General features: G+C 36.5%; 1 protein-coding gene across 1 annotated transcript; it reads left to right on the plus strand.

The window, feature by feature from the left end:
- The first annotated feature begins 963 nt into the window (after positions 1–963).
- LOC121421999 (fatty acyl-CoA reductase 1-like) lies at positions 964–27,956 on the plus strand. The gene is made up of 14 exons (XM_041616802.1): positions 964–992; positions 1,500–1,707; positions 2,889–3,064; positions 11,246–11,318; positions 13,441–13,547; positions 15,481–15,658; positions 16,980–17,024; positions 18,520–18,638; positions 21,326–21,396; positions 23,113–23,191; positions 24,337–24,426; positions 25,062–25,191; positions 25,870–25,997; positions 27,657–27,956. The coding sequence occupies exons 1-14, from the start codon at positions 964–966 to the stop codon at positions 27,826–27,828; spliced, it is 1,605 nt and encodes a 534-aa protein (XP_041472736.1). The 3' UTR covers positions 27,829–27,956.

The raw sequence follows: 27,956 nt of genomic DNA on the forward strand, positions 1-27,956 counted from the left end.
AAGGTGGTGGCTCTCCTCTACGCATCCGGGGGGGTCCGACTTCCATTGACGAGTGGATACCATGCGTGACCAAAAAACACGTTAAAACCCAGGGGCAACTTCCATTGACGAGTGGATACCATGCGTGACCAAAATACACGTTAAAACCCAGGCGCCACTTCCATTGACGAGTGGATATCACGCGTGACCATGGGGTTTCAAAAAGCACCCTAAACAAGTATTTTTCATGTTCTGAAAAGCACCCCTTAACAAGTATTGGCGTGTGAAACCCTATCCTTAACAAGTATTGGAAACAAAACGGTACCCTTGACAAGTATTCCCTGAATTGACCCCCCCCCCCTAAACAATTGCTATGTCACTGACCGTGATAACGGACGTCGGCTTTACCTTTACCATATTTACTTTCATTTGGTTACTACCCCACACATCTCGTTCAAATGATACCCTAAACACGTAGTATTGGGGCAGCGCAAAAAGTAGGGCCTACATCCTTATACCCTCGCAAATTGGATCGTAAACACGTAGTTTTTTAGCGAAATATATATATTTTTTCTCTTTATTTTAGTGTTTTTGACACCTTATTACGTTACGTACGTAACGTGCCCTTTCTTGACAAAGAGATCTTTTTGTACGTGTTTTGTGGTCACGCATGGTATCCGTTCGTCAGTAGAAGTGCGCCCCGGGCTTAAAAAAAGATAAATTGTTCATGATAGGGCAAGTTACGTACACCAATAAGGCTGTCAATAAAATAGAAATAATGACAGAGGGTATCTATTTCGCTAGGAAAACTACGTGTTTACGGTCAAATTTGCGAGGGTATCAAAACTAAATTACACTTTTATTTTTGCCCCACCACCACGTGTTTTGGTTCCGAATTGAGCTAGGTGTGTTGAGTGGTACTAAACCCAAATTAAAGTGAAGATAAAGCCGACGTCCATGATCACAGTCGTCGCTGACATAACAATGAAGATATCATTGTACTTGTTAAGGGGGTCAGTTCAGGTGAAATCAAGTGGAAACTTAATCTGTGTATGTTTCTATACGGACTTTCTTACTAAACAGCATGCAATTTTAAAGGTAAAATCAACTACATACATGTACTTTCATGTGTCAGGTGCTGTGGTACTATTCTTGGTACAATGTAGTGTGCCAGGTGCAGTTTGAGGGTGGTGCGTGTGTGTCCCTCTTACATTTTTAGGGAAAGGGGGAAATTCTAGCCTATATGACCCAATGCACGTTACAGTGACGTGTAAACATGTAGATGTACAAACAATATCCACGCTTTCAATCCTCAATACAGGTATAGATTTAACCTTTTTTCAACAAAATAATTGAATTTCTAGTAATTCTTGTGAGAGCCCAGCTATAATCTGGTCGGTTATTCAAGCAGCGTATAATAAAATATATTGATATGTCATAACTCTTATAGCTTTAACTGAGAACCTATTTTAGCATAACGCTTTAACCTGATATTACTGGAATTTATATCCCCTGAAAAGTCACCCTTCCACCATGGCATACCGCTCTGTCAGTGGCTTCTATGCCGGCAGGACGTTGATGATCACCGGTGCCACTGGCTTCATTGGTAAGGTGCTGTTAGAGAAACTCCTTCGGTGCTGTCCAGACATCAAGAAGATATTCCTCCTTGTCAGACCGAAGAGGGACAAGGGAGCGGCCGCCCGTATCAAAGAGATCAGTTCTGGCATAGTAAGTATATTTAAAGGCCAATTGCAAAAAAAAAGGAGTTTCAATCAATAGCAACTTGAGTTGTATACATCAATCGCAACTTGATTTCCAACTAATCAGAAGCTTGCATTAGGGACTTGTGTTTGCGTTCACATGCAAATCTGTCTTCAGAAAGCTCCATTTAGCAAGTCGAAGCCTTGCTTTATTCTAATTTTTCATATTGAAAGCGCAATTCAGGCAATGATTTCCAAGTTGTGTAAATATGAATGTTTTTAAAGCAAACAAAAAGCTTAAATTTAACTGATAACAAGTTGTTCTTACTTGCGATTTGGTCTTTGATATTTCATTTCATGGTAACCGCAGAACTCGTTTAGACTTTAGAACGTTGGATACTGAGCCGAGAGTGGAGGGAGAGGGGCTGGTCATGCCCCGAAATCATAATTAGATGGTAAAATTTTCGGGTTTTTACATGTTTTTTGAAAAAATGCCTCCCCCGGTTCCCCTGCCCTGACATAATTTTCCAAAACATATTTGTGGTAGATGCCTGCTTATTTATATATTTATTGGGATGGCATATATAAGCAAAGGAGAGCGCTGGGATGGCCTACACTTATACCAAGGGGGGGGGGGGAGGGGGGGGGGGCATCAGGAGACGACAAAAGGGCTTTTTTCGCTCAATGTAAAAATAGCTATAGTGTATTATACTCTATAACTCTATATCATTATTATCAATAAATACTCTTGGTACTGTTTTTCTTTCACCCTGTTTATTCCCCCCCCCCTCCTTTTGTTATCTGACTCTTAAAATCAGACGGGTTTTCTTCTGTCCATTCGTATTCAAATGCCTCCTGCTCCTTACTCAATTAACTCATTACCTACCATGCATGATGGTCCCTGTAAAACGACTACCCCCCCCCCCCCCCCTTCATCCGAAGAGAAAAAAATCGTACTTTGAATGATGATTCCAGTGAAACCAAACTAGAATTGCGCACACTAATAACAATCTCGAATTCAAATTCTCAAGAGGTGAATTCCAGTTAGGTTTTACTCAAATTGCGGTACGAACTTTCCGTGTGAAAGGTCCGATTATTTTAAAGATGTATAGCAATCATCATTACAATGATGATTCAAGATTCACGTGGGAAAATGAGCAGTGAATATTCAAGAATTCAGTATTGCTATTTCTTGTTTCTAATCCATAGATATTTGATAAAGTCAGGGAAGCCCAGCCGAACTTCCGGGCAAAACTTGTCCCCATCGAGAGCGACCTCAGTGAACCCGACCTTGCCTTAAAAGAAGAAGACATCAGGAAACTGCAGGAAGAGACAGAGCTTGTATTTCATGTTGCAGCTACTGTCAGATTCGATGAAAAACTATCGTAAGTGCAATTACTCATTGATATCTGATTTCAAGTTGTTGACCAAGGGCCTTTTCACACGTGAATCTTGAATCATCATTGTAATGACGATTGCTATTGTCATCGTGATTGTGATTAGCATTCGTGATTCTAATCATGTTCTAGTTTGGTTTCATACGTGCTAAATATTAATAAGCCATATCACTGGAATCATCATTAAAATTACGATTTTGTTTTACCGTGTGAAAAGGCGGTAATTCCTGTTAACAAAATGCGTGACAAATGAAATAATTTTAAAAACATAAATGCTTGTGCTTGTAACGTTTCGGTGTTGTTTTTTGTGGGGGGGGGGGGGCAAATATTATGCTATGAATAAAGACTTGCAGAGAATGATTCATTATTCTGGTGAGTATAATATTGTAAGAGTCCTTGTTGCACCCACAAATGTAATAACGCCCACAAATGTAATAACACCCACAAATGTAATAACGCCCACAAATGTAATAACAATTTACCCACAAATGTAATAATTTCACCCACAAATGTAATAATGCACTTTACCCACAAATGTAATAATTTTTTATCGCCCACAAATGTAATAATGACTTTACCCACAAATGTAATAAATTTGAAGGGATTTTTGGTAAATCCGTTCTGAACTAAAATCGTATAGTAATGCCTTCATATAGCACAAAAGTGCAAAGTCTCTTTTCCTGACCCGGTCAATTAACAAATTATAATATAAATCCAAAGTCTTTATTCCAGACCCGGTTGTTTCAAAAACTATAATATAAATCCAAAGTCTTTATTCCAGACCCGGTTGTTTCAAAAATAATAATATGAGCCCAAAGTCTTTATTCCAGACCCGGTTGTTTCAAAAATTATAATATAAGTACAGTCTTTATTCCAGACCTGGTTGTTAAAAAAATAATCATAGCCTAAAGTCTTTATTCCAGACCCGATTGTTTCAAAAATGATAATATAAGTCCAAAGTCTTTTCTCCAGACCCGAATGTTTAAAAAATTATGATATAAATCCAAAGTCTTTTTCCAGACCCTGTTGTTTAAAAAATAATAGTATAAATCCAGAGTCTTTATTCCAGACCCGGTTGTTTCAAAAATAATATAAGTCCAAAGTCTTTATTCCAGACCCGATTGTTTAAAAAAATGATAATATAAGTCCAAAGTCTTTTCTCCAGACCCGGTTGTTTAAAAAATTATAATATCAATCGAAAGTCTTTTTCCAGACCCGGTTGTTTAAAAAATTATGATATAAATCCAAAGTCTTTTTTCAGACCCTGTTGTTTATAAAATAATAGTATAAATCCAAAGTCTTTATTCCAGACCCGGTTGTTTCAAAAATAATAATATAAGTCCAAAGTCTTTATTCCAGACCCGATTGTTTAAAAAATGATAATAAGTCCAAAGTCTTTTCTCCAGACCCGGTTGTTTAAAAAATTATAATATAAATCGAAAGTCTTTTTCCAGACCCGGTTGTTTCAAAAATTATAATATAAATCCAAAGTTTTTATTCCAGACCGGGTTGTTTAAAAAATAATAATATAACTCCAAAGTCTTTATTCCAGACCCGATTGTCTCAAATATTATGATATAAGTCCAAACTAAGATACGATAATGATGTTCCGGTGGAATAAAAATGAGAATTGAGCCTAGTCGTCTCTCCAGACCCAGTTAATTAAAACTGGTGGAATCAAAGTCTTTGTTGTTGTTTTAAATTATACTGAACGTATTGTGAATATACACGCTATGAGTATATTGAGAATCAAGCATAGTCTTTTCTCCAGACCCGGTTATTTAAAACTAAAAACTAAAACCCTATAGTAATGCCTTCATATAGCACAAAAGTCCAAAGTCTTTTTTCCAGACCAAGTTATTTCAAAAATTATAATATAAGTCCAAACTAAGATACCATAATGATATTCCAGTGGAAAATAAGAAAATCGAGCTTAGCCTTTTCTCCAAACCCAGTTATTTTAAAATTGTAAATAACAATACAACAACAAAAACCGTATAAAGACCCCATAATCTTATTAATGCTGGATAACATGGAAATATAGCGTAGTCTTTCAGCCAGACACCGGTCATTTATTTTTTTTCAAAATAAGGCTAAGAGTAAAAATATAAATAACTCCAAATCTAATACCAAGCAATCCTTGAACCTAAGAACATGTTTTTAAAAAGAGGTTTAGAATGTTGTCTTTATTCCAGACCAAATCTTTACAAAAATTACGAAAAAAAAATCTTCTAACATAAGACCCTATCATATTCTCTTGGAATAACATGAGTTGTAAAGCATACTCTTTCCTCCAGACCAGGTTATCTAAGAAATGAATTAAAAAAGAAAAACAAATCTAAAACCAGTTTTCAAAAGTTACACCCAGTAAAAAAAATATGTCTGTACCCAACAACCAGATTCTTTTGTATAATAATACTAAGACCCCTACAAAACATTGTAATTATGCATTTGCAAAGAAAACGTCCATTTTCCAGACTTGGTTATTATTTAAAAATAAAATTGTCTAAAATAAATACCCAATAATCTAACTACTGTGGAATAACATGGAGATCGATTGTAGACTTTCCTCCAGACACAATTATTTCAAGAATAAAAAAACAATAAAACCCAACCCCCAACAACGAATCTAAGAACCAACAATCCTCCAAATTAAGACCAAGTACAAAAGCACACGTTTAGAGCGTTGTCTCTATTCCAGACCCAGTCATTTAGAAATTAATTCAAACAATCTTAAAAACATAAGACTTTGTCATATTCTTATTCCTGTTGAATAACATTATTATTATGCTTAGACCTTCGTCTAGACCCAGCTATTTATAAGATAAACAAATATTGAAAAAAATCAAAGCTAAGGCCAATCTTTAAAAGTAAACCCAGTTAAAATGCTTGGGTTTAGAGAGTTGTATTTACCCCACATCCAGTTCTCCTAAAATACAAATTAAGCAAAAGATTAATCTAAAAACTTAGACACCAGCATCTCCCAAAATATAAAACCCTGTGATAAGGCATACCACAGAAACGTCAAATTAATAAAAGGCGTAAATATTCAGATCTGAATGGTACGCTCCTTAAAAACCCAAAATAACAACAACAACAACGTTATTCTACATCAATGATATTGTGGCGTCTTTGTTAATATTGTTTGTCTGTTTTTATCGTTTCTAATAATTTCCTATTTTGAAATAACTGCATGGGTCTAGAGCAAAGACTACACCATATTTAAAAACTGGGCGTTGTGGCGTGCGCCTGTAATCCAAGCTATGTGGGGAAGTTACAAATTGATGCAGAGGTTCGAGGTTCGAGCCCCGGTCATGTCTTTCGGATGGTGACGTTAAAGGTTGGTCCCAGGCGTAAATAATCATATCTGATTGAGACACGTCTGACAAAACTCAAACACACACACACACACTCGTTTGCCCCCTGGAAAGATTAAACCTCAAGATGTTGATGGACCTGAATCCACCGACGGGACAGCCTTACTCCGTAACTCTGGTACGGGTGTGGGAGGGGGCTCTTCTTTCTTTGCCTGTCTCTCTTTCAGTCATTTCAAATCATTTTTCCCCATCTTATCACTTCTTGATCACATAAATCCTCTCTCTCTCTCTTTGCTTAACGGGTCAATATAACCCCAGAAAATATATCTTAGGCCTCTGAGATTATTTTAATTGTAACTAATAAAAAAAATGCTGAATATATTACAAATGGTGCTTGGTACACTGAAAATTTAAAGTACCGAAGAACTTGTTAAAACGTTCTCTCCTCTTGTTAGAATGATTTTCTTTTATATAATATCTCATAGATCGTCGATCAACAACCTTATCGTTTACGGGAAGTAATCCCCATATTGTGTGCTGATATCCTATTCCTCAGTTTTTTTTTGTTTTATATGTATTTAAAGCTTTTGTTTTTTTTTTCATAAAAAAAGGAATGAATATACAAGAAATAATAATAATAAACAAGTGGAATGCCTCTGACCGTCTCACCTGCATCACGCGATTCAACATAGCAGCAGTGCTGACTTTGAAAACTACTATAACTCGCACAAGATGTTAAGTGATACTTGGTTACTCTTATTTCCACGTTTTATGAACTAGACCAATACACTTACAGAGATAGGATGGTAATTCAACAAATACTCCCAATGTGGCCAAAGTTCATTGACCTAAATGACCTTTGACCTTGGTCATGTGACATGAAACTTTAATAGGATGTTCAGTAATACTTGATTAACCCTATGGCCAAGTTTCATGAACTAGGTTCTTATACTTTCTAAGTTATGATGTCATTTCAAAAACTTAACCTTAGATTAAGATTTGATGTTGACGCCGCCGCCGCCGTAGCCGTCGAAAAAGCGGCGCCTATAGTCTCACTCTGCAATGCAGGTGAGACAAAAAGAAGTAATAAAAATAATACTAAATAAAATTGTTACCCTACTTCTCATACAGTGGGTGGCAAAAATAGTCAATCATGACTTATTGCCAAATAAAAACATGGAATGGAATGGTTATCCCCTCTTGTTAGAACTTCGTTTTCGGGAAGTAATCCCCCTATTGTTTACTGATACCTTATTTCTCAGGTTTTTCCATATGTATTTTAATGTTTTTTATTTAAGTTTTTTCATAGAAAAAAGGAAGGAATGTACAAGAAATTATTTTTTTTAAAGGACAAGTCCACCGCAACAAAAACTTGATTTGAATAAAAAGAGAAAAAATCAACAAGCATAACACTTAAAATTTCATCAAAATCGGATGTAAAATAAGAAAGTTATGGCATTTTAATGTTTCGTCTCATTTCACAAAACAGTTATATGCTCATCTCGGTCGGTATGCAAATGAGGAACTGATGAAATCACTCACTATTTTTTTTTGTATTTTCTTAAATGAAATATGAAATATTTTTATTTTCTCGTCATTGTCATGTGAAATGAAGTTTCATTCTTGCCTGCAACACGTGGAAATTTATTAATTTAACATTTTGTGCTTTAGGCAAGGAGGTCCTAATCGTCAAATTCGTAAAAATTGAAATAATGTATAATTCAAACAATGAAAACCAAAAGAAATAGTGAGTGAGTGACATCATCGACTCTCTCATTTCGATGTAGCTGGCTCGTTCATATAACTATTTTGTTAAAAATAAGCAAAACTTTGAAATGTCATAACTTTCTTATTTTACATCCGATTTTGATGAAATTTTCAGCATTGTGCTTGTCTGATTTTTCTCTATTGATTCAAATCAACATTTTTCTGAAGAGGACTTGACCTTTAATGGTTGCAGGGTCTTTGTTTTGTTGTTGTGTTTTTAATGACTTTTATAACTAGGTCTGACAGAAAGACTACGCTACATTTCCATGTTATTCAACATAAATAGGATCGTGGGTCTTTGTTTATTTTATAATTATTATAATTTTTGAAATAAATGGGTCTGGAAAAAAGACTTTGGACTTATATTATAATTTTTTAATTAACCGGGTCTGGAAAAAAGATTTCGCATTTTTGTGCTATATAAACACATTACTATAAAGTTTCAGCTTTTAGTTACCGGGTCTGGAGCAAAGACTATGCTTGATTTTCAATTTACCATTAGCGTCTGGAGAAAAGACTAAGCTCGATTCTCATTTTTATTGCACTGGAATATCATTAATGTATCTCATTTGGGACTAAAATTATAATTTTTGAAATAACCGGGTATGGAAAAAAGACTTTGGATTTATATCATGATTATTTTAACAACCTGGTCTGGAAAAAAGATTTTGGATTCATATCATGATTTTTGAAACAACAGGGTCTGGAAAAAGACTTTGGACTTGCATTATTATTTTTTAAACAACCGGGTCTGGAATAAAGACTTTGGACTTATATTATCATTTTTTAAACAATCGGGTCTGGAATAAAGATTTTTGGCTCATATGATTATTTTTTAAACAACCGGGTCTGGAATAAAGACTTTTGATTTATATTATAATTTTTGAAACAACAGGGTCTGGAAAAAAGAATTAGGACTTATATTATCATTTTTGAAAAAATTTGGGTCTGGAATAAAGACTTTGGACTTATGTTATTATTTTCTAAACAACCGGGTCTGGAATAGAGACTTTGGGCTCATATTATTATTTTTGAAACAACCGGGTCTGGAATAAAGACTTTGGGGTCATATTATTATTTTCGAAACAACCGGGTCTGGAATAAAGACTTTGGGCTCATATTATTATTTTTGAAACAACCGGGTCTGGAATAAAGACTTTGGGGTCATATTATTATTTTCGAAACAACCGGGTCTGGAATAAAGACTTTGGGCTCATATTATTATTTTCGAAACAACCGGGTCTGGAATAAAGACTTTGAATTTATGTTATAATTTTTTTAACAACTGGGTCTGGAATAAAGACTTTGGGCTCATATTATTATTTTTTAAACAACCGGGTCTGGAATAAAGACTTTTGATTTATATTATAATTTTTTTTTTAAATTGGGTCTGGAATAAAGACTTTTGGATCATATGAATATTTTTTAAAACAACCGGGTCTGGAATAAAGACTTTGGACTTATATTATTATTTTCTAAACAACCGGGTCTGGAATAAAGACTTTTGATTTATATTATAATTTTTTAAACAACCGGGTCTTGAATAAAGACTTTGGGCTAATATTATTATTTTTGAAACAAGCGGGTCTGGAATAAAGACTTTTGATTTATATTATAATTTTTTAAACAACGGGGTCTTGAATAAAGACTTTGGGCTCATATTATTATTTTTGAAACAACCGGGTCTGGAATAAAGACTTTGGGCTCATATTATTATTTTCGAAACAACCGGGTCTGGAATAAAGACTTTGGGCTCATATTATTATTTTCGAAACAACCGGGTCTGGAATAAAGACTTTGGATTTATGTTATAATTTTTGAAACAACCGGGTCTGGAATAAAGACTTTGGATTTATAGTATAATTTTTGAAAAAACCGGGTTTTGAATAAAGACTTTGGACTTTTATTATAATTTGTTGATTAACCGGGTCAGGAAATGGGACTTTGCACTTTTGTGCTAAATGAACGCATGACTATACGATTTCAGCTAAGGACGGATTTGCCAAAAATCCCTTCAAATTTATTACATTTGTGGGTAAAGTCATTATTACATTTGTGGGCGATCAAAAATTATTACATTTGTGGGTAAAGTGCATTATTACATTTGTGGGTGAAATTATTACATTTGTGGGTAAAGTGTTATTACATTTGTGGGCGTTATTACATTTGTGGGTAAAGTGTTATTACATTTGTGGGCGTTATTACATTTGTGGGCGATTATTACATTTGTGGGTGTAACAGTCCTCAAGCCAAAATTGCATCCTCGGTCATTAAAAATTTCACACATGTAATGATTGTCGCATAGACACGTATGTTCAATAAAGCAATCGGAATAAAAAAATCATATAAAAGAAGGACTAATGTTTACTTGCAGTAGATAAGAAATATATTTTACATTTCACATCTGACCATCAACGGCTATGTTGATCATATCGTGCCATCTCATGAGGAGTTATAAATCATTGAAACAGTAAGTCAGCCCCATCCTTTCCGCCAGACGATTAGTTCCAAAACATTTCTGATAAAGCACCTTCAGTTCTGCCCTTGCTAAGTGTAAGAATAACAATATTAATAATACCAACATTCTTGTACAGCGCATATCACTACCAATTCTTCCCTATGCGCTCTACAGAATATTATTACCAGGGCTTAGGCCGCGCAGCCTTTTGCAGCGCGGTGGCATTTCATGGAATAAATTCCTGCATGGTTCCCATTTGCCTCACCTGGGTTGAAAGCAGCACAACGTGGATTTCTACCGGAGGAAATTATACCATGACTGGGATTCGAACCCACGGCCCACTGTTTCAAAGTCTGATGACTGATTAACAGGGCCATAAGGCTCCGAATCAATGTTAGATGTCGAATCGTATAGGCTTAAATTGTCAATCAGCTATGACTTTGGGTCGAATGAATACTTTTCCCATCTAGTTAGAATTAGGCGAGTGAGACCTTTCCATACAACTGGCACTTCATTTCTTTGTGGTGGCATATTTGCTTGCTTACATGAGAAAAAAAATTAGACGAAATATTCTTGAAACAAATATGATATTACGATTTTTATATTTGATATTGTCTTTATTTTCAGAATCTCCCTCCGGATGAACGTGTCTGCCACCAGAAAGATCTTACAACTCAGCAAAGGGATGGACAAATTATTGGTAAATACATATTTATCCAGAAGTAAAAAGTCAGGTACAGGACTATTCTAATGTATGAATAGACTTAACAATATCTATATACATATGTGTGTGTGTGAAGTTAAACATGTACAACAGCTTTGGCAACTCTTTTTATAATTAAATATTGTGTGAAAAAAATGGATGAAGAGAACAATGGTAGGCGTAGCTTAAATCAAAGCTGCTATGATTCAAGGATGTATTTGCTTTAATAGTTTGCCTCTGCATTTTACTCATTATATATAAATATATATTAATGTATTCATGTCTTCAGTCACTACATATAAGATTGTCACTTGGTTATGTACTTTATGCTATATTATGCTATATTATGATTATGTCTCAAGCATTGTTAATTTGTTTTGTATATTATTTCAATAAATGCAGAAAATCCTAAAAAAAAAAAAAAAGTTCCCCAGAGCTATCTACCCTTTTGGAAAAAATTGGTGATGCCGATAAAAATAATGTCTCTGCCGGGAATCGAACCCGGGCCCCCAGCTTTGAACGCCGGTGCCTTAACCATTAGACCACAGAGACGGGTTAGTGGCTAGGGCGACCCCGATCCAATTGACCGTCAGATAGACAGATTTTCGACAGCATACCAATTATAATTTCCTTTGTCGGGTGAAGGTGGGTTTTGAAATTGTCATTGTTCAAGTGATCTAGTGGTTAAGACACCGGCGGGGGACCGGGGTCGATTCCCGGCAGAGACATTTTTTCGGCATCACCAATTTTTCCAAAAGGGAAGATAGCTCGGGGGAACCTTGATTTAAGCTACGCCTACCATTGAGGGCCCTTTGCACAACGTGTAATGCAGTGTGTCATGTTCTATGTATAGGCGTAAATAATTCAAGCATTGACGCTAGACGTAGCTTCCAAGTATCTCTTTTATTGCTAGCTTTTGGCCAATAGGGCCTTCATCAGGCCTATAATGCATTGAAACAAACAAAATGGAAGAAAACCATAAAAATAAAGTCGTAATAACAACAAATTAATGGGTACAGAACCGAAGGATTACAGTAAGAAAACAAAAAAATAACATCAGAGGGGGTAATGACTTGAACGAGATGGTGGAATACAACAGACACGATTGGGAAACTTAAGTGTGTGGAAAGACAAGGTATTTACCGGCATTGAAATTAACTTGGGTTTCTGTGCATCTGGAGGAGTAGTAAGTCTTGGGTAGTTGATACCGTGAATAAAAATAGAGGATAACGTTTCAATACTTGAAAACTTTTGAAATGAAAATTAGAGTTAACAAATCTTTGAACTTTGTCTCCCTTTTCACATTGATATGCTGGTATTTTGTATCAAAAGGTTAAAAAAATGCCTGGTTTATTTTCTTTGACTGGAAAACAGCGATTTACACAATTTTATTCTGATATGCAGAGTCTGGAAGTAATGTGAACTTTATTACTATAAAAGTAAATAAAAAGACTTATTTGCCATTATTGTCGTCATTATGAGATAACTGTACAATTCGTTACGATCATTTATGTACCGGAATATGTAAAATCAGTCATTATGTTCAGATATTTGCGTATATTCTTTTTCAATCCTTGCAACACTTTACTTGTTATTAAGTTAAAGTTTGATTGTGTTTTTACATTCGTAAAACCACCCCAATTGTGGGGGTGTCGCGACGTGGTCACATGGTTAAGACTCTCGACTATCAATCTGAAGGACGTGGGTTCGATTCCACACCACGGTGTGTTTTCTTTTAGCAGGAAATTAACCCACATTGTGCTGCACTCGATCAACCAAGATGAGGTAAATGAGTACCGGCAAGGAAGTAATTCCTCAAAAAGCTGTGCGCACAGGAATAGACTAGCTTAGCCGGGATAATATAGGAGCGCCTCGAGCACCTAGCAAGGATTCGTGCGCTGTACAAATCATACATTATTATTATTTCAATTTTTTTATATGGTCAATAAAAATGGAATTTTATATTTTTTTTCTGACATATTAATTCACTGGACATTATAAAGTCTTATCACATTTATTGCTAATTAAATGCTCGATCTAAAAAAAACACGAATTTTGTGTTTTTTGGTTAAGCCTAGTTCTTTTCACTTAATTCTACCTTTTTGTTCGCTATTGGCAGGTATTTCATCATGTTTCAACAGCATATAGCAACTGTGACCAATCCAGAATAGAAGAGGTTGTTTACCCACCTCCTGTTGATCCATACAAGATCTTGGATGCTGCAGAGTAAGTTGTCTTCCCCCTCCATTGACCCATACAAGATCTTGGATGCTGCAGAGTAAGTTGTCTTCCCCCTCCATTGACCCATACAAGATCTTGGATGCTGCAGAGTAAGTTGTCTTCCCCCTCCATTGACCCATACAAGACCTTGGATGCTGCAGAGTAAGTTGTCTTCCCCCTCCATTGACCCATACAAGATCTTGGATGCTGCAGAGTAAGTTGTCTTCCCCCTCCATTGACCCATACAAGATCTTGGATGCTGCAGAGTAAGTTGTCTTCCCCCTCCATTGACCCACACAAGATCTTGGATGCTGCAGAGTAAGTTGTCTTCCCCCTCCATTGACCCATATAAGATCTTGGATGCTGCAGAGTAAGTTGTCTTCCCCCTCCATTGACCCATACAAGACCTTGGATGCTGCAGAGTAAGTTGTCTTCCCCCTCCATTGACCCATACAAGATCTTGGATGCTGCAGAGTAAGTTGTCTTCCCCCTCCATTGACCCATACAAGATCTTGGATGCTGCAGAGTAAGTTGTCTTCCCCCTCCATTGACCCATACAAGATCTTGGATGCTGCAGAGTAAGTTGTCTACCCCCTCCATTGACCCATACAAGATCTTGGATGCTGCAGAGTAAGTTGTCTACCCCCTCCATTGACCCATACAAGATCTTGGATGCTGCAGAGTAAGTTGTCTTCCCCCTCCATTGACCCGTACAAGATCTTGGATGCTGCAGAGTAAGTTGTCTACCCCCTCCATTGACCCATACAAGATCTTGGATGCTGCAGAGTAAGTTGTCTTCCCCCTCCATTGACCCATACAAGACCTTGGATGCTGCAGAGTAAGTTGTCTACCCCCTCCATTGACCCATACAAGATCTTGGATGCTGCAGAGTAAGTTGTCTTCCCCCTCCATTGACCCATACAAGACCTTAGATGCTGCAGAGTAAGTTGTCTACCCCCTCCATTGACCCATACAAGATCTTAGATGCTGCAGAGTAAGTTGTCTACCCCCTCCATTGACCCATACAAGATCTTGGATGCTGCAGAGTAAGTTGTCTTCCCCCTCCATTGACCCATACAAGATCTTGGATGCTGCAGAGTAAGTTGTCTACCCCCTCCATTGACCCATACAAGATCTTGGATGCTGCAGAGTAAGTTGTCTACCCCCTCCATTGACCCATATAAGATCTTGGATGCTGCAGAGTAAGTTGTCTTCCCCCTCCATTGACCCATACAAGATCTTAGATGCTGCAGAGTAAGTTGTCTTCCCCTCAATTGACCCATATAAGATCTTGGATGCTGCAGAGTAAGTTGTCTTCCCCCTCCATCGACCCATACAAGATCTCGGATACTGCAGACTCAGATGTCACCCCCCCCCCCCCCCCCCCAGTTGACCCGTACCATTGCTTTTCTTTTATTTCAAAGAACACTGAGCAAATTTGCTAAAGAAAAATTATGACATTGATGGATATCCATATACATGTACTTGAGATTGATCGGATCCGTCGTAACTCTTTGTAAGACGGGGCCCTGATCTTGGCCGCTTCAGACTAAGTGGGTTACCCCCCCCCCCCATAACGCTGATGCTGCAGTGTGGGTTGACCCATACCCCATCTTGAATACTAACACTATACTTCAAAGTAAATTATTTACCCCCTCACGTACAAAAGCGTTGCAGATACTGAACCTTGACTTAATGTCACCATTTGCTAGTCATGCCTAAACTTCACCTGCAGACCTGAGGTTAATAGATTAACCATCTAGGTTTAGAGCACAAGCCATTTCGCTAATATAATTTATTTCTCCAAAATTAGTATGATCAGTATATATTCACCAGGAATTTTTATTCGAAAGTTTTCTTCCAAAAATTTGTGAACAAAATAAAATGATACAAAAGTCAATCTTTGAGATTCTCAAAGAACTGTATTATTATATTTTAGATGGATGTCGGACGACATGATAGAGAGCTTAACACCCATGCTGCTGGGCAAGAGACCAAACACATACACCTTTACCAAGGCTCTGGCGGAGTATGTTGTTATGGAAGAGGGCAAGGGGTTGCCAATTTGCATCTCAAGACCGTCTACTGTTTTAGCAGCGTGGAAAGAGCCATTTCCTGTAAGTAATGGCCAAGACCCCCAATAATAATAATATATGAAAGAAAATATAAAAGAAATGAAACGAAAAAAAAATAAATGAATAAATAAATACAAAATAAGAAATAAATTATGACCATGAAAAAAGAAAAGGAAATGAAAAGTAAAAAATATATTTGTTTTCTGAATATGATGTCAAAATATGTATTATTTTTGCTCGATCGTTTAATCAATCCCTCGCAGCTTTTAATAATTTCGCCCATACACCATGTCTGCCCCCCTCAAAGTTTTCGGTTCATTAAGCTACTGAATAGTATTAGTCTTCGGCATTTTAGTTTTAGTATAAGTGTATTTTTGTGCCTTGAGTGATTTCGTAAAGGTGTTAGCCATGATTTATGTAAGATAATTACTCGACAATTACAAAATAAAAACCATATTCTCCTTCATTACGACCACTTTGGTTTGTGTTTGTTGGTTTCATATGGTTTAGCACACTGGGACCATCCAACCTTTTACATACATTACAAATTTTGTAATGAAAACGATCTACTCTGCTTTAATGCAAAATTATTTTAACACCTACACAAATTTTGCTTTATTTTCATTTGTTGAGGTATTTTTATTTGATTTGAGGTATTTTTTAAATTCTGGTTCGTATTAGCTGTACGTGGCACAATAGAGCGTTTTTAATCACACTCAATATACATTTTCCTACTTGTAGCATATTATTTCATCTGATTTGTAATTAGCTGTTCCTTTCAATGTCAGTTTGACTTGATAATTATTTTGTTACTTATTACTCGTGAATGTCATTGTTTTCTTGTTCATAAATTTATGATTTGTTCTTCGTGAGGACACGTTTAGAAAAAAAGAGAAAATAATTAGGGTCACATTCAGTTTTAGAGCATTGCCAAATATATTCGAAACAAACGCATGTGTCAGTTGTTTACTGTTTCCAACTAAGCATATCATGGAGTATAAAGAGTCATAATTTACCCCACACACACACACACATTTACACATCTTACTGGCAATCAGATTATAAACGTTATGCATATGACGTCAGAATTCGATAGCTTCCCCTCTCAGAAGATAAAGGAATACGTTTAAACAGAGTTGTCAGAGATGTGCCAAATGCAGTTCACCAAGGCATGCTATGCGGTGGCTTTAGCCTTGGACAAAGCAATACAGTGACGTCATTACATCTTCCTGAAATAAATAAATAAATAACTGAAATGAAATAACATAAATGAATAAATAGATAAATAAAAACAACGTGCGATAATTTTTTCCATGATAGCTATCATGTCTGTTTTATCTTATAACTTTGCTTCCCTTTTCAGGGCTGGGTGGATAACATACTAGGTGGAAGTGGACTCGTTGTTGCAGTAAGTAAAAAACATTACTTTTAGACTAAGAATAAGTCATCCCGAGCCTTAAATGAAAAATAACCATGCTGCTCCAGCAATAAATACTAAATGTCTTATTGCTCATAAAAACCCGCCTGTGTTTGGAAGTTCGAAAGTGGAAACTTTAGGGTATAGGCTCAACAACCCTTATGAGACTGCCTTAGCTTTCAACTTTAGAAAGGAATTTTGTGAGAAACGGTAACATTCCTTAATTGGTTTGAGTTTTATTCAAGTTACTGACATTTCATTTTTTACTTCTTGACTGATGCAGCAGGATCGAGACGCGACATATGCTCCATTCTTATTATCTCAGAGGACATAGGGTTAGAATTAGGATTGTAATAGAATTTTTGGTTCAGAATAATGTAAAGATTAGGATTATAGTTTATTTAGTTTTAGAGCTTTAGTTTAAGTCTGACCTAACGTGCATATATTCCATCGTCGGAGCAATTGTCGCCGGAGCAAATTTCATGGCACCAACAGGATAACTGTCAACCATATAAGGGTCATGAGTGTTATAGTCAACCATTATATCACGCTTCAAACGGGCGACCAGAAAATTCTGAATAGGATAGCTTTTTTGCAGGATAAGATGCCATATGCGCATGAAGTAGATAGGATTTAATCTTTTAAAACTAAACAGACCTAATGAGAAAAAAATGGATTCGAAGGGATAATGGCAACATTCAGTGTTATTGTTTTTATTCCAGGGGCAATTAAATAATGTTTAGTGTATATTTTACCCATCATATTGGGGGTTATTTTTTTCCGCATGTATTCTAAAAATTTCCTTCATCCGTGATTGTTCAGAGATATCGTTTTGACCAAAGCGCGTGACACTTTGCAGCGAAGTGTAATACTGACCTCTACTTTTATTGCTTTGGCCAATTGTGGTAACATCACTGATCATATTAAGATAATAATTATAGTACATATGAATACTTTATACACTCTAAAAACGAAGAGCTAATTTAGATCTTAAAGAGCGTGTACAGTGACTGCACTTCGGAGTGCTGATTTGTCTAGTTCGAATTTTAACGAGAAAAATCATCACTCCTAAGTGCTATATACACGCTCTTTAAGAGCTAAATTAGCTATTCGTAGATGGCGCATATAATCTACCATATTGAAGAGCGCCAACTTAACTCCAACACCAACCAACCGTAGCTCTTCGTTTTTTAGAGTGTACCTATTATGATAAAATAATAAAACAAAATAGGATAGAGAATACTATATAAATCAAGGAATTTCATATGCTAGTCCATCCACAGTGAAACACTGTTTAAGATTTATATATAACGCTGTTTACTACATGAAAAGATGCTGTTTAACAGCTTAAGCCACAAAGCCAGGTTTAATGTTTATTCAATCTTCTGTAAATGAAATGTGGTTGCTTAATGTATCGTACAACTTCATGCACTGTAAAGTTAATTTAGTAACTTTTTACTGTGTGGTATTCTCTCTTTTCTTGTAGGTTGGGAAAGGGTTGTTAACTACAGTGCTCTGTGATCCAAAGGCTATTCTTGACGTCACTCCTGTCGATGTTATAGTGAATGCAATGATTGGCGTGACGTGGTATACAGGCATCCACAAGTGAGTTGACCGAAAGGACTGATACTAGTGCTCTTTGCAGCCGAACCGAATCGGAGTTTGCCGAACATGACCCTTCCGAACTAGCCTGAATCGAATCCGAACACGTCGCCTGACTTGTAGGTCTAACTCAGGGTCACTTATCCAAGTAAATTTATATAGTTAAGATTATTTATTTGAGTCATTGGTCACTAGCAGTAGAGAATTCCCAATATCACGTCACTGTTGATGAAGGTTAACGCACCTCTTTTTATTGTTTGTCCCCAACATGACTGATTGCTCCTGCCACCATCTTAGTCAATAACATTGTTCTTAAGACAAAGCAAAAGCGATTTTGTGTCTCGCCCACGTATGAAAATAACCAGAAATATCGTGATTCGCGAGGGCATGCAACAGAATTGTATCGAAACTTGATTGTAATATGACTGGGATGGAATAACACTTGACTTAAATTTTAATGTTAACCTTTGACCATATCATGTGACCTCCGACTGCAGCATAACATGCAGGTCCCCCAAGTCAATCTACCATCCAAGTTTGGTTGAAAAGCACCTTACGGTTGCGGAGTTAGGTAAGGTTGACCTGAAAATGACCTTTGACCTTATCGTGTGACCTCCGACTACAGCATAACATGCAGGTCCCCCAAGTCAATCTACCATCCAAGTTTGGTTGAAAAGCACCTTACGGTTGCGGAGTTAGGTAAGGTTGACCTGAAAATGACCTTTGACCTTATCGTGTGACCTCCGACTACAGCATAACATGCAGGTCCCCCAAGTCCATCTACCATCCAAGTTTGGTTGAAAAGCGACCTACGGTTGCGGAGTTAGGTGTCATAAGAGAGTCTTGCATGTAAACTTTAACGTTGACCTGAAAATGACCTTTGACCTTACGATGTGACCTCCGACTGCAGCATATCATGCAGGTCCCCAAAGTCCATCTACCATCCAAGTTTGGTTGAAAAGCGACCTACGGTTGCGGAGTTAGGTGTCATAAGAGAGTCTTGCATGTAAACTTTAACGTTGACCTGAAAATGACCTTTGACCTTACCATGTGACCTCCAACTACAGCATAACATGCAGGTCCCCCAAGTCCATCTACCATCCAAGTTTGGTTGAAAAGCGACTTACGGTTGTGGAGTTATGTGTCATTCCCGACCTTTCGTTTGAGGACGCGCACGCTTATTTAGAACGGTAGTTCATTTTGGAAGAGACTTTTGGGCCCGTCGTCATGGTCGTAAAACTCCGTCCTGTAATGCAAATTGTGTGACATGAGATTTTTTTTCGTTTCGCATCTGGAACGGAAACATTCAATTTGCGTTTCGTGTGCAAAATTCTGGTTGCTACTATGGTAACAGCGATATATCTGATTTAGGACGACTTTCCAAATCCAAATTTGGTTCCTCCCAGAGCTCGAGAGGCCGCCCGGGGGACCCACTTCCATTGAATGGTGGATACCAGGCGCGACCACACGTAAAAATGGAAAGAGTGGGTAAGTACGTTACGTATAGGCCTATGTAGCGTTATGAGGGTGTGAGAAACAATGATTAAAATACTGAAAAGGGATATATTTCCACTACTTGTAGGGTGTCACAACCCAAATACTTGTTGAGAGATGCATTTTCATAATCTGGAAAAGACCTTCCCTTGTTTAGGGTGCTTTTCGAAACCCCATGGTCGCGCCTGGTATCCACTCATCAATGGAAGTGTACCCCCCGGCAAACCCCCCATTTCTGCGGAAAAGTAAAACATACTGCCCATTACATTGTGTGCTAGAGGCATATCGTTTATGTAGAAGGTGCTGCAAAAGAAAAAAACTCCGCAAATTTAGACGGTTTATGGCCTGTTGCATGCTGTGTACATGTCAACGCATGGGAAATGTTTCGGTTTGAGAGGTGATCTGACCCATGGAATCAATTGCCAGTGATCGATGGACGGTAATGATCTATATCTAAGCCTTAATTCGGTAAGTTTTTCCTTACTCAACATGTACTCGATTTGTTTGAAAAACCACTTTCTTATCCATGTCATAATCTACATTTCGCATGTCTCCAGCCAGCTGGAGTCATAGCCATGATACAGGTACAGTCCCGCCGCGAGCTTAGGCAGGCAAATGGCATAGCATGGCATGCTGGTATCGTACATGTATGAAAGAACTTTGCATACGAAAAGCAAGATCTATAGGGCCTGTAACACAAAGCTTGGCAATGATTGTAGAACAGTTTTCGACGTTTGATTGTATTGACTGTAATGTACAATCAATCAAAAAATCGAGTCTATGATTAATCGTTAACTTTTGAGTTACCCGACTCTAATCCCGCGTTGTAGAAATTTGCGAAAGGTGCCTATTAGATTTGTGACGGACGACATTTGGATCCCTAAGTCTCTGGTGGGCGAGACAAAAAAGACAAGAAAGATTGGTAACCGAATTTATATGTTTGCTATTTTACACAGATCTGCAATGAACTCGGTCTAAACATGGTTGCCAGCCCTGTTATAATCCAAGCACTGTTCTCAAGAAAAAAAAACAAAAATAAAGATTGGTAAACCAATTCAAGTTTATACGTTTGATTTATTATACACACACCTTCTACGATCTCAGTTCATAATTTGGTCCCCAGTCTTGTTAATCCAAATTATTAATACATTAAAGAATGATCAATAACCCAGTTCATTTGTTAATATCATACACAGACCTGCCTCCATCCCAGTCTACAACTTGGTCAACAGTCACGATATTCCATACAAATTAGGAACACATTGGGGTAAGTTGAGCAGGAGCCATTCATAACATTCATCTCCAACAATACTTCCTACTTACGATATCTAGTTGTTATTGCAAAGATATTTTTACTATGATTTTATGTTTATTCATTTGTAGCTTTGTTTTTTAATGTGATTTCACATTTCATATGGAAGATTAATATCATTGTATTGTATAGGAGTTAGTTCTCATAACGCTTTCTAAAACTAGTTTACTGGAAACCGATTCAGGAAACCACTTCGGAAGATTGCTTTGCTAGCGTTCTCACTTGATCACACGAAAGTGGTTTTCAAAACTTGATCACTTCACGTAAAGCGCTCTTGTTGCTATGGAAACGCTCTCAGTTGGGTGAGACGTTTCGCGCGAAATTCGAAACCGCAGCATAGGTATTCTACAATGTACACCTGTTGTGTGGAGTAGCGCGCTCAAAATGTGCGAAGATCGCTTCCCGAAGAACGGTTGTGTCCTCACTTACGCTAAAACCAGTTTAACGAGGCAAAGCGATCTTGAAAACTACATCGCGAGGTGGTTTTCCAAACTGGTTTGGAAGATCGCTTCCAAGACCGCTTTGACGTTCTCACTACGCGTTAGACTAGTTTCCACTGAACTAGTTTTAGGAACGTGGTGAGAACAGCCTCTTTGTCAATTTGTTATAATTATTGTGGCAGTCAAGAAATATTTATATTACATGCACTTCTATGTAATTCATTTCGATTATTAAAGACAATATGCCACAGTTATATTTAACAGCGCAAGCGTAAGTACTAATATTTACAATCTTTGAAAATTCATCACTTTATTGTTTGACTGATATTGTTCAAACTTTCATCTATCAATTTCATTTTGTCTGATTTTTCTTTGTCTTTTAAAATAAGTTTTATCTGGGTTGGATTCCCCTTTTAAGACTATCCTTAACCACATCCATTGTAGGATGTAGTCGAGGCCGGCTTCAAGGCCACGGTCAGATGGCCCTTGGCCACGGTCCGATGATTTGTCAAAATTTTGGTCAACAATAGCCAAAACAAGTACTTAATTGAATGTATATGTAGAAGAAACTAATAAGCAAGATCCTAAGGATTTATTGTTGGTGTAGGGTGGCTAGGGAGCGTTTCATCAACATTTTTGTTTCACAAAAGTTGTCCGATCTGGCAACTTTCTTTGATTCTGATTGGTCGAGAGGCGCTGTTACCATGGCCACTGTCTGATAAAACAGGACATGTTGGACAAAAACGTCCGACAAATCTTTCATTGAATGCTCCCTAGGTCCCATTTACATGATTCCTGAAGTGTTCAGTCCTGAAGTGGGTGCGTCGTGGTCTAGTGGTTCTGACTCTCGCCTTTAAACAGAGGGTCGTGGGTTCGAATCGTAGCCATGGCTGGTTTTCCTTCAGCAAGAAATTTATCCACACTGTGTTGCACTCGACCCAGGTGAGGTGAATGGGTACCCGGCAGGAAAACTTCTTTGCATGCACCGAGTGCCAGTGATGGTAGCTCGAGCTAAAGCCGGGGTAATAATAGCAGCGCTTTGTATCCTCTGGCAAAAAGCACTTTATAAATCCACCTATTATAATTATTATTAATTGCTAATTTGTTGTTTTGCCATTTACAAAGTACTTTATTTCAATGGACTACTAATTGTTGAGTTTGAATAAGTATGAATACAATAGTCGACTTGCTGATTTTAAATATTGGTTACATATATTCCACTTCCACACAGCTGATCTCGTAGACTGTCTCGAGATATTTCCAATGGAGAAGGCACTTGGCCGACCAATGGTTCAACTCACCAAATACGCGTAAGTATAATTATGTTCTATTATTTGTTGACTGTATTTCGAAATGCTTCTTCATCGTCACTTCAAGTCTGATTGCAATTTCGTTTGCTTTATATGATGGCATTAGGTGGGGGATTCAAAACTTCTATACAGAAGTTTAAAACTCGATAAATGTGCTAATTTATGCGTATTTTTGAAAATTCACATAAAATGCTTTTTCTTCTTCAATTGTTGACCGATTAAGATGGGTTTTTTTCTTCCATCTGGTAGAGTTGCATGAGGTTCACCAAACTTGTACACAAAATTTTGAATTTTTTTCTAGAAAATTATTTTTGCTAATTCATGCAAAAAAAAATTTATAAATCACAAAAAAAAATTGCTATAATAAAAACAGAAATAAAAAATGTTTTTTCTTCATTTGTTGATCAATATCAATTTTGCTTGCTTTATATGATAGATCGAGGTGGTGATACAAAATTTCAACACAGAATTTTGAAACTATTTCTAAACTCACCAAAAATACTTATCTATTTGTTGATTGATTTTTGATTATTTTTGTTCAATCTGAGAGCTACATGAGGTTCACCAACTGAAGGTTCTACACAGAGTTAAGAAATTTTTACTAGAAAATCATTTATGCTTGATTTATATGAAATTTATTCATAGATCACAAAAAATGATTTTATGTAATGTTTTTTATTGTTTGAATTAAACAATATTTCTTTTTTTTACGAATTTGATGATTAGGACCTCCTTGCGTGAAGCACAAAATGTTCAAATATTGGAATTCCACGAGTTCAGGGAGGAATGAAACTTCATTTCACATGACAATGACGAGAAAATAGAAATATTTCATATAATAAAACACAAAAGAAATAGTGGGTGGGTGATGTCATCAGTTCCCTCATTTGCATACCGACCGAGATGTACATATAACTGTTTTGTGAAATGAAGCGAAACTTTAAATTTCATAACTTTCTTATTTTACATCCGATTTTGATGAATTTTTCTCTTTTTATTCAAATCAAGTTTTTGTTTTGGGTGGACCTGTCCTTTAAAGGGGCTTAAAAGTCACATTTTTCTGTAACACTCTGTACACTCTATTTAAAATATCTATCACGTGTACAGTATTAACCAATATTTTCCTTCTTATGTTTTATTAATAGACTAGTATTTGAATGGATGAACCTGTTCAATGGGAAGATACCAGCTTTTTTCATGGATTGTGTCTCGAAGCTGAGGGGACAGAAACCTATGTAAGTATGAATGGGTGTCCAAACTTTCCGACATTTCAAGACTATTAAGCTAAAATCAATTTACCCAAAATTTACCACGTTTTTTCTAAAAAAGAAAACTGTCAAATAAAACCAGACTTGTCTGATAAAACATCCGACAAGTCCTTTCACTCCCCAGATCTCGTCTTAAATAAAATTACGCTAAATGATCATTTCTTGATGATGTTAGGTATGAAAGATATTTCAATTTTTTTTATTTTTTTTTAGATAATGACCGTCACGCAAAGTTTAGACGCATTAACATATCGTTAAAAAGGGACTAATTCGACATAGGTATCCCTAAATGATTGTTACTATCATAAACCACCTAAATTCTCAACTGTCCAATTCATATTTATATGATAATGGAAATTATTGCATTATTCCATTCCAAATGATAATAATGACAAACAATGAAAATCCGACGACCTCATTCGCCTTCATGACATTGTTTGGGGGGAGTGTGTTAAAATCAATTACGAAAGTGGATTTTTGTATTAGAAAGGTCAAAATTTTGCTCGCTCGATTTGCTTTCTCGTAGCTTTCTGGAAAAAAATGCCCAATACGCCATGCTAGTTCCCTCAAATTTCTGATTTGTTGTCATATATTTTTAACAGGATGATGAAGATAAATCAAAGGGTCGTAAGGCTGGTTTACGCACTGAGGTACTTCATGTTAAACTCTTGGGACTTTAGCCACCAGAATATAGAAGTTCTTTCCACTGCAATGAACGAGAAAGACAGGGAGGTAGGCGAACCCATTCAAGACGATAAATTACCTGTATCCTTGTTTGATCAACTTTTATTCCTCAAATTGGAAACATTACAATTTTTATTATCTTAATTGCTACATTTTTTTCATGATAATACATTACCTAAAGCCTTCTTTGATCAGATTTTGTTTCCTCAAATTGGCAACTTTATTATTCCCTCTCCTCATGGCTACATCTTTTAAATCTACAGTTTTCATACCGAAAATAAATAGAGATTGATAATGTCAATTTGCAGAGAAAAATAATGCTCTTCAAGCATTCACTGTTGCCAAGTTAACGATTTATTTATCAGAAGACAGAAGAAACTGAAAAGTGAAAAGTTATGTGTAGAAACTGAAAACTGAAAAGTTATGTGTAGAATTCATTTTTTTTTCTTATTTTCTTTGCAAAATAACTAAATGAAAGAAGAATGTCTATTATAATTATAAACTGAACTGAATTTATTACCAAATATTCTCATAATACATTGATACAGGGTAAATTGTCATATAAACGTCATTGGTAAAATTACTCCACAGAAATAGCATGTACTGCTAATGGGACGTGAAGCCCCTAACCTACAATATAAGTTAACAAATCATGCTCTTCGTCAAATAATATACATGTATCTTGTGTATTAAACAAATGAATATAGCGCCATTTTACATTTTCAGGTATTTTTTACTGATGTGAGAACGCTCCATTGGCCGTCATACATGAAAGCCTACGTTCTTGGTGTCAAGAGATTCATTCTAAATGAAGATGTAGAAAATCTCCCTGCAGCACACGGTCATCAAAGAATGTAAGCTATACTGCTTGCAGGGGCGTCGATCCATTTTTCAGATGGGGGGGGGGGGGCAAATCATGAATCAACGTTCCAAAGGCGCTCGATTACACAAAACGAACAAACTCACCCACACACACCCCTACACCACCACACACATAGGCCTATATATATTTATATATATATATATATATATATATATATATATATATAAATATATATATATGTATGTATGACTCATGAGAAAGAGAAACATATCTCACACTCACCAACAATGCGAACGCGAAGCGCAAGCTAAAAATTTTTAGTATGACGTGAAAACAGGAAAAAAATGTACCTGTTTAGGTTTGTTTGTAGTAACTCATGAGGAGGATAGATACATGTATTTCACTAGAGAGCGAGCTGAAATTTCTTTATATTCTAACCTGAAAGCTTGATATTCTAAGCATTTTTGGTACCAATGATTAAGATGGGTATCTAGAAGAACAATAGATGCGAGCGCGAAGCGCGAGCTGACAATTTTGATATTTCGATCTGGAAAAAAAGACAGATTAATGGATGTTTTTTAATAAAGAACAAGGTATATATCCAACAAAGATTATTGCAAATCGCAGCGGGGGTTCTTTTGAGGTTTAGAACTGAAAACGGGACATTCTCTTTACCCATTTAATCATGAAAAGTATGGTTTTTGGTACAGAAATGATGCGAGCGCGAAGCGCGAGCTGAAAAATTGTATATTCCAATCTGAAAAGCAGACATTTTGAGTACGATTTTAAATCAAAATCGAGTTGGTATCTCAATCTCCCTCGCTGATTTCAGTGTATCATTACAATCTTATTTTATTTTTTAGTTGCACATGTGGAATAATTGGGGGGCAAAACGATATGTTTGCCCCCCCCCAATATTTTCATTGGTGGGGCGATCGCCCCCCCCCCCAGGATCGAAGCCTCTGACTGCTTGTTCTTTTTCATTGGCAATGTGAACAAGATAAATATCTCTTTTTGCCCATTCTAATGGTATGACCAACATTTCATCCACGATATGTTATGACACCTCTAATACATGTGCTCTCGTAGAAAAAGAACACTTAATCTGGCTATACAAAAATAAAAAAAGAGAATTTAAGTAAATATTTCATGAGAGTAATCTTAAGTAATCTCAGTTTTCAAATGTTTTTAACTTTCTTAGTATTCATTCAATCTTCCTCAAACTTTTATTGATCCTTTCTTTTAGTCCTCTATTTAATAAGAATTCAACTGGTTTGTGAATTACACTCTTGTATCATGTAACATTCCAAACATTACAACGCGTTATGGTCATTGGATTTTTTTTTTCAGCCGGAGAATAAAAACTGACGTTTGTTTCAGCCATTTGAATTCATATTTAAGCATCGAGCACCCTCTCTCGAGGTGTTTTTTTTGAAAACAACCTTACTTTAAAAATTTATTAATTAATATTTAAAAGCTACACAAAAAGTTTATATCCTGATTTTTTCAGCCCATTCCATAATTGAGTAGGTTTTTTATCATTCATGAATTTATCATTATTTTATCATCGCTATTTTTGTTAATGCTATTTCTATCATTATTGTTTCTATATTTGATACAAACTATTTTGTAAACAAAAGATTTAATATATAATGTATGACCTCGATAGCACTAAATTCCATTTCTTCAGGTTGCGTAACCTCCGATGGACCTTCAATACCGTCCTCGCTGTCGTTATTTGGCGTATCCTCATGACCCGGTCGAAGGTCGCCCGGAACTTCCGGGCCTTTGTAATCAACGTTTTCTTCATATTCATTCGACGTTGTCGCATGCTTATTAACTCCATGGGTCGATCTAATTGATTATGCTTTGTCACCACTTCTTGCTACTTGGTGTGGCAGGTGAGATGTGGTAGGTAATATGTAGGTCTTTGATGTAGATACAGAGCCATTGGCCCGTATTCTGAAGTCAGGTTCAACTTAGACCACGG

Source organism: Lytechinus variegatus, chromosome 9 (genome assembly GCF_018143015.1).
Source record: "Lytechinus variegatus isolate NC3 chromosome 9, Lvar_3.0, whole genome shotgun sequence".
NCBI lineage: Eukaryota > Metazoa > Echinodermata > Echinoidea > Temnopleuroida > Toxopneustidae > Lytechinus > Lytechinus variegatus.

What these genes read in the sequence shown, in the direction of transcription:
- LOC121421999 (XM_041616802.1), top strand. Translation starts at nt 964, where the DNA reads ATGAAGATATCATTGTACTTGTTAAGGGG. An exon ending in TGGTATACAGGCATCCACAA is followed by an intron (nt 18,639 to 21,325) that starts GTGAGTTGACCG and finishes TATCATACACAG; the next exon opens with ACCTGCCTCCATCCCAGTCT. An exon ending in CTGAGGGGACAGAAACCTAT is followed by an intron (nt 24,427 to 25,061) that starts GTAAGTATGAAT and finishes TATTTTTAACAG; the next exon opens with GATGATGAAGATAAATCAAA.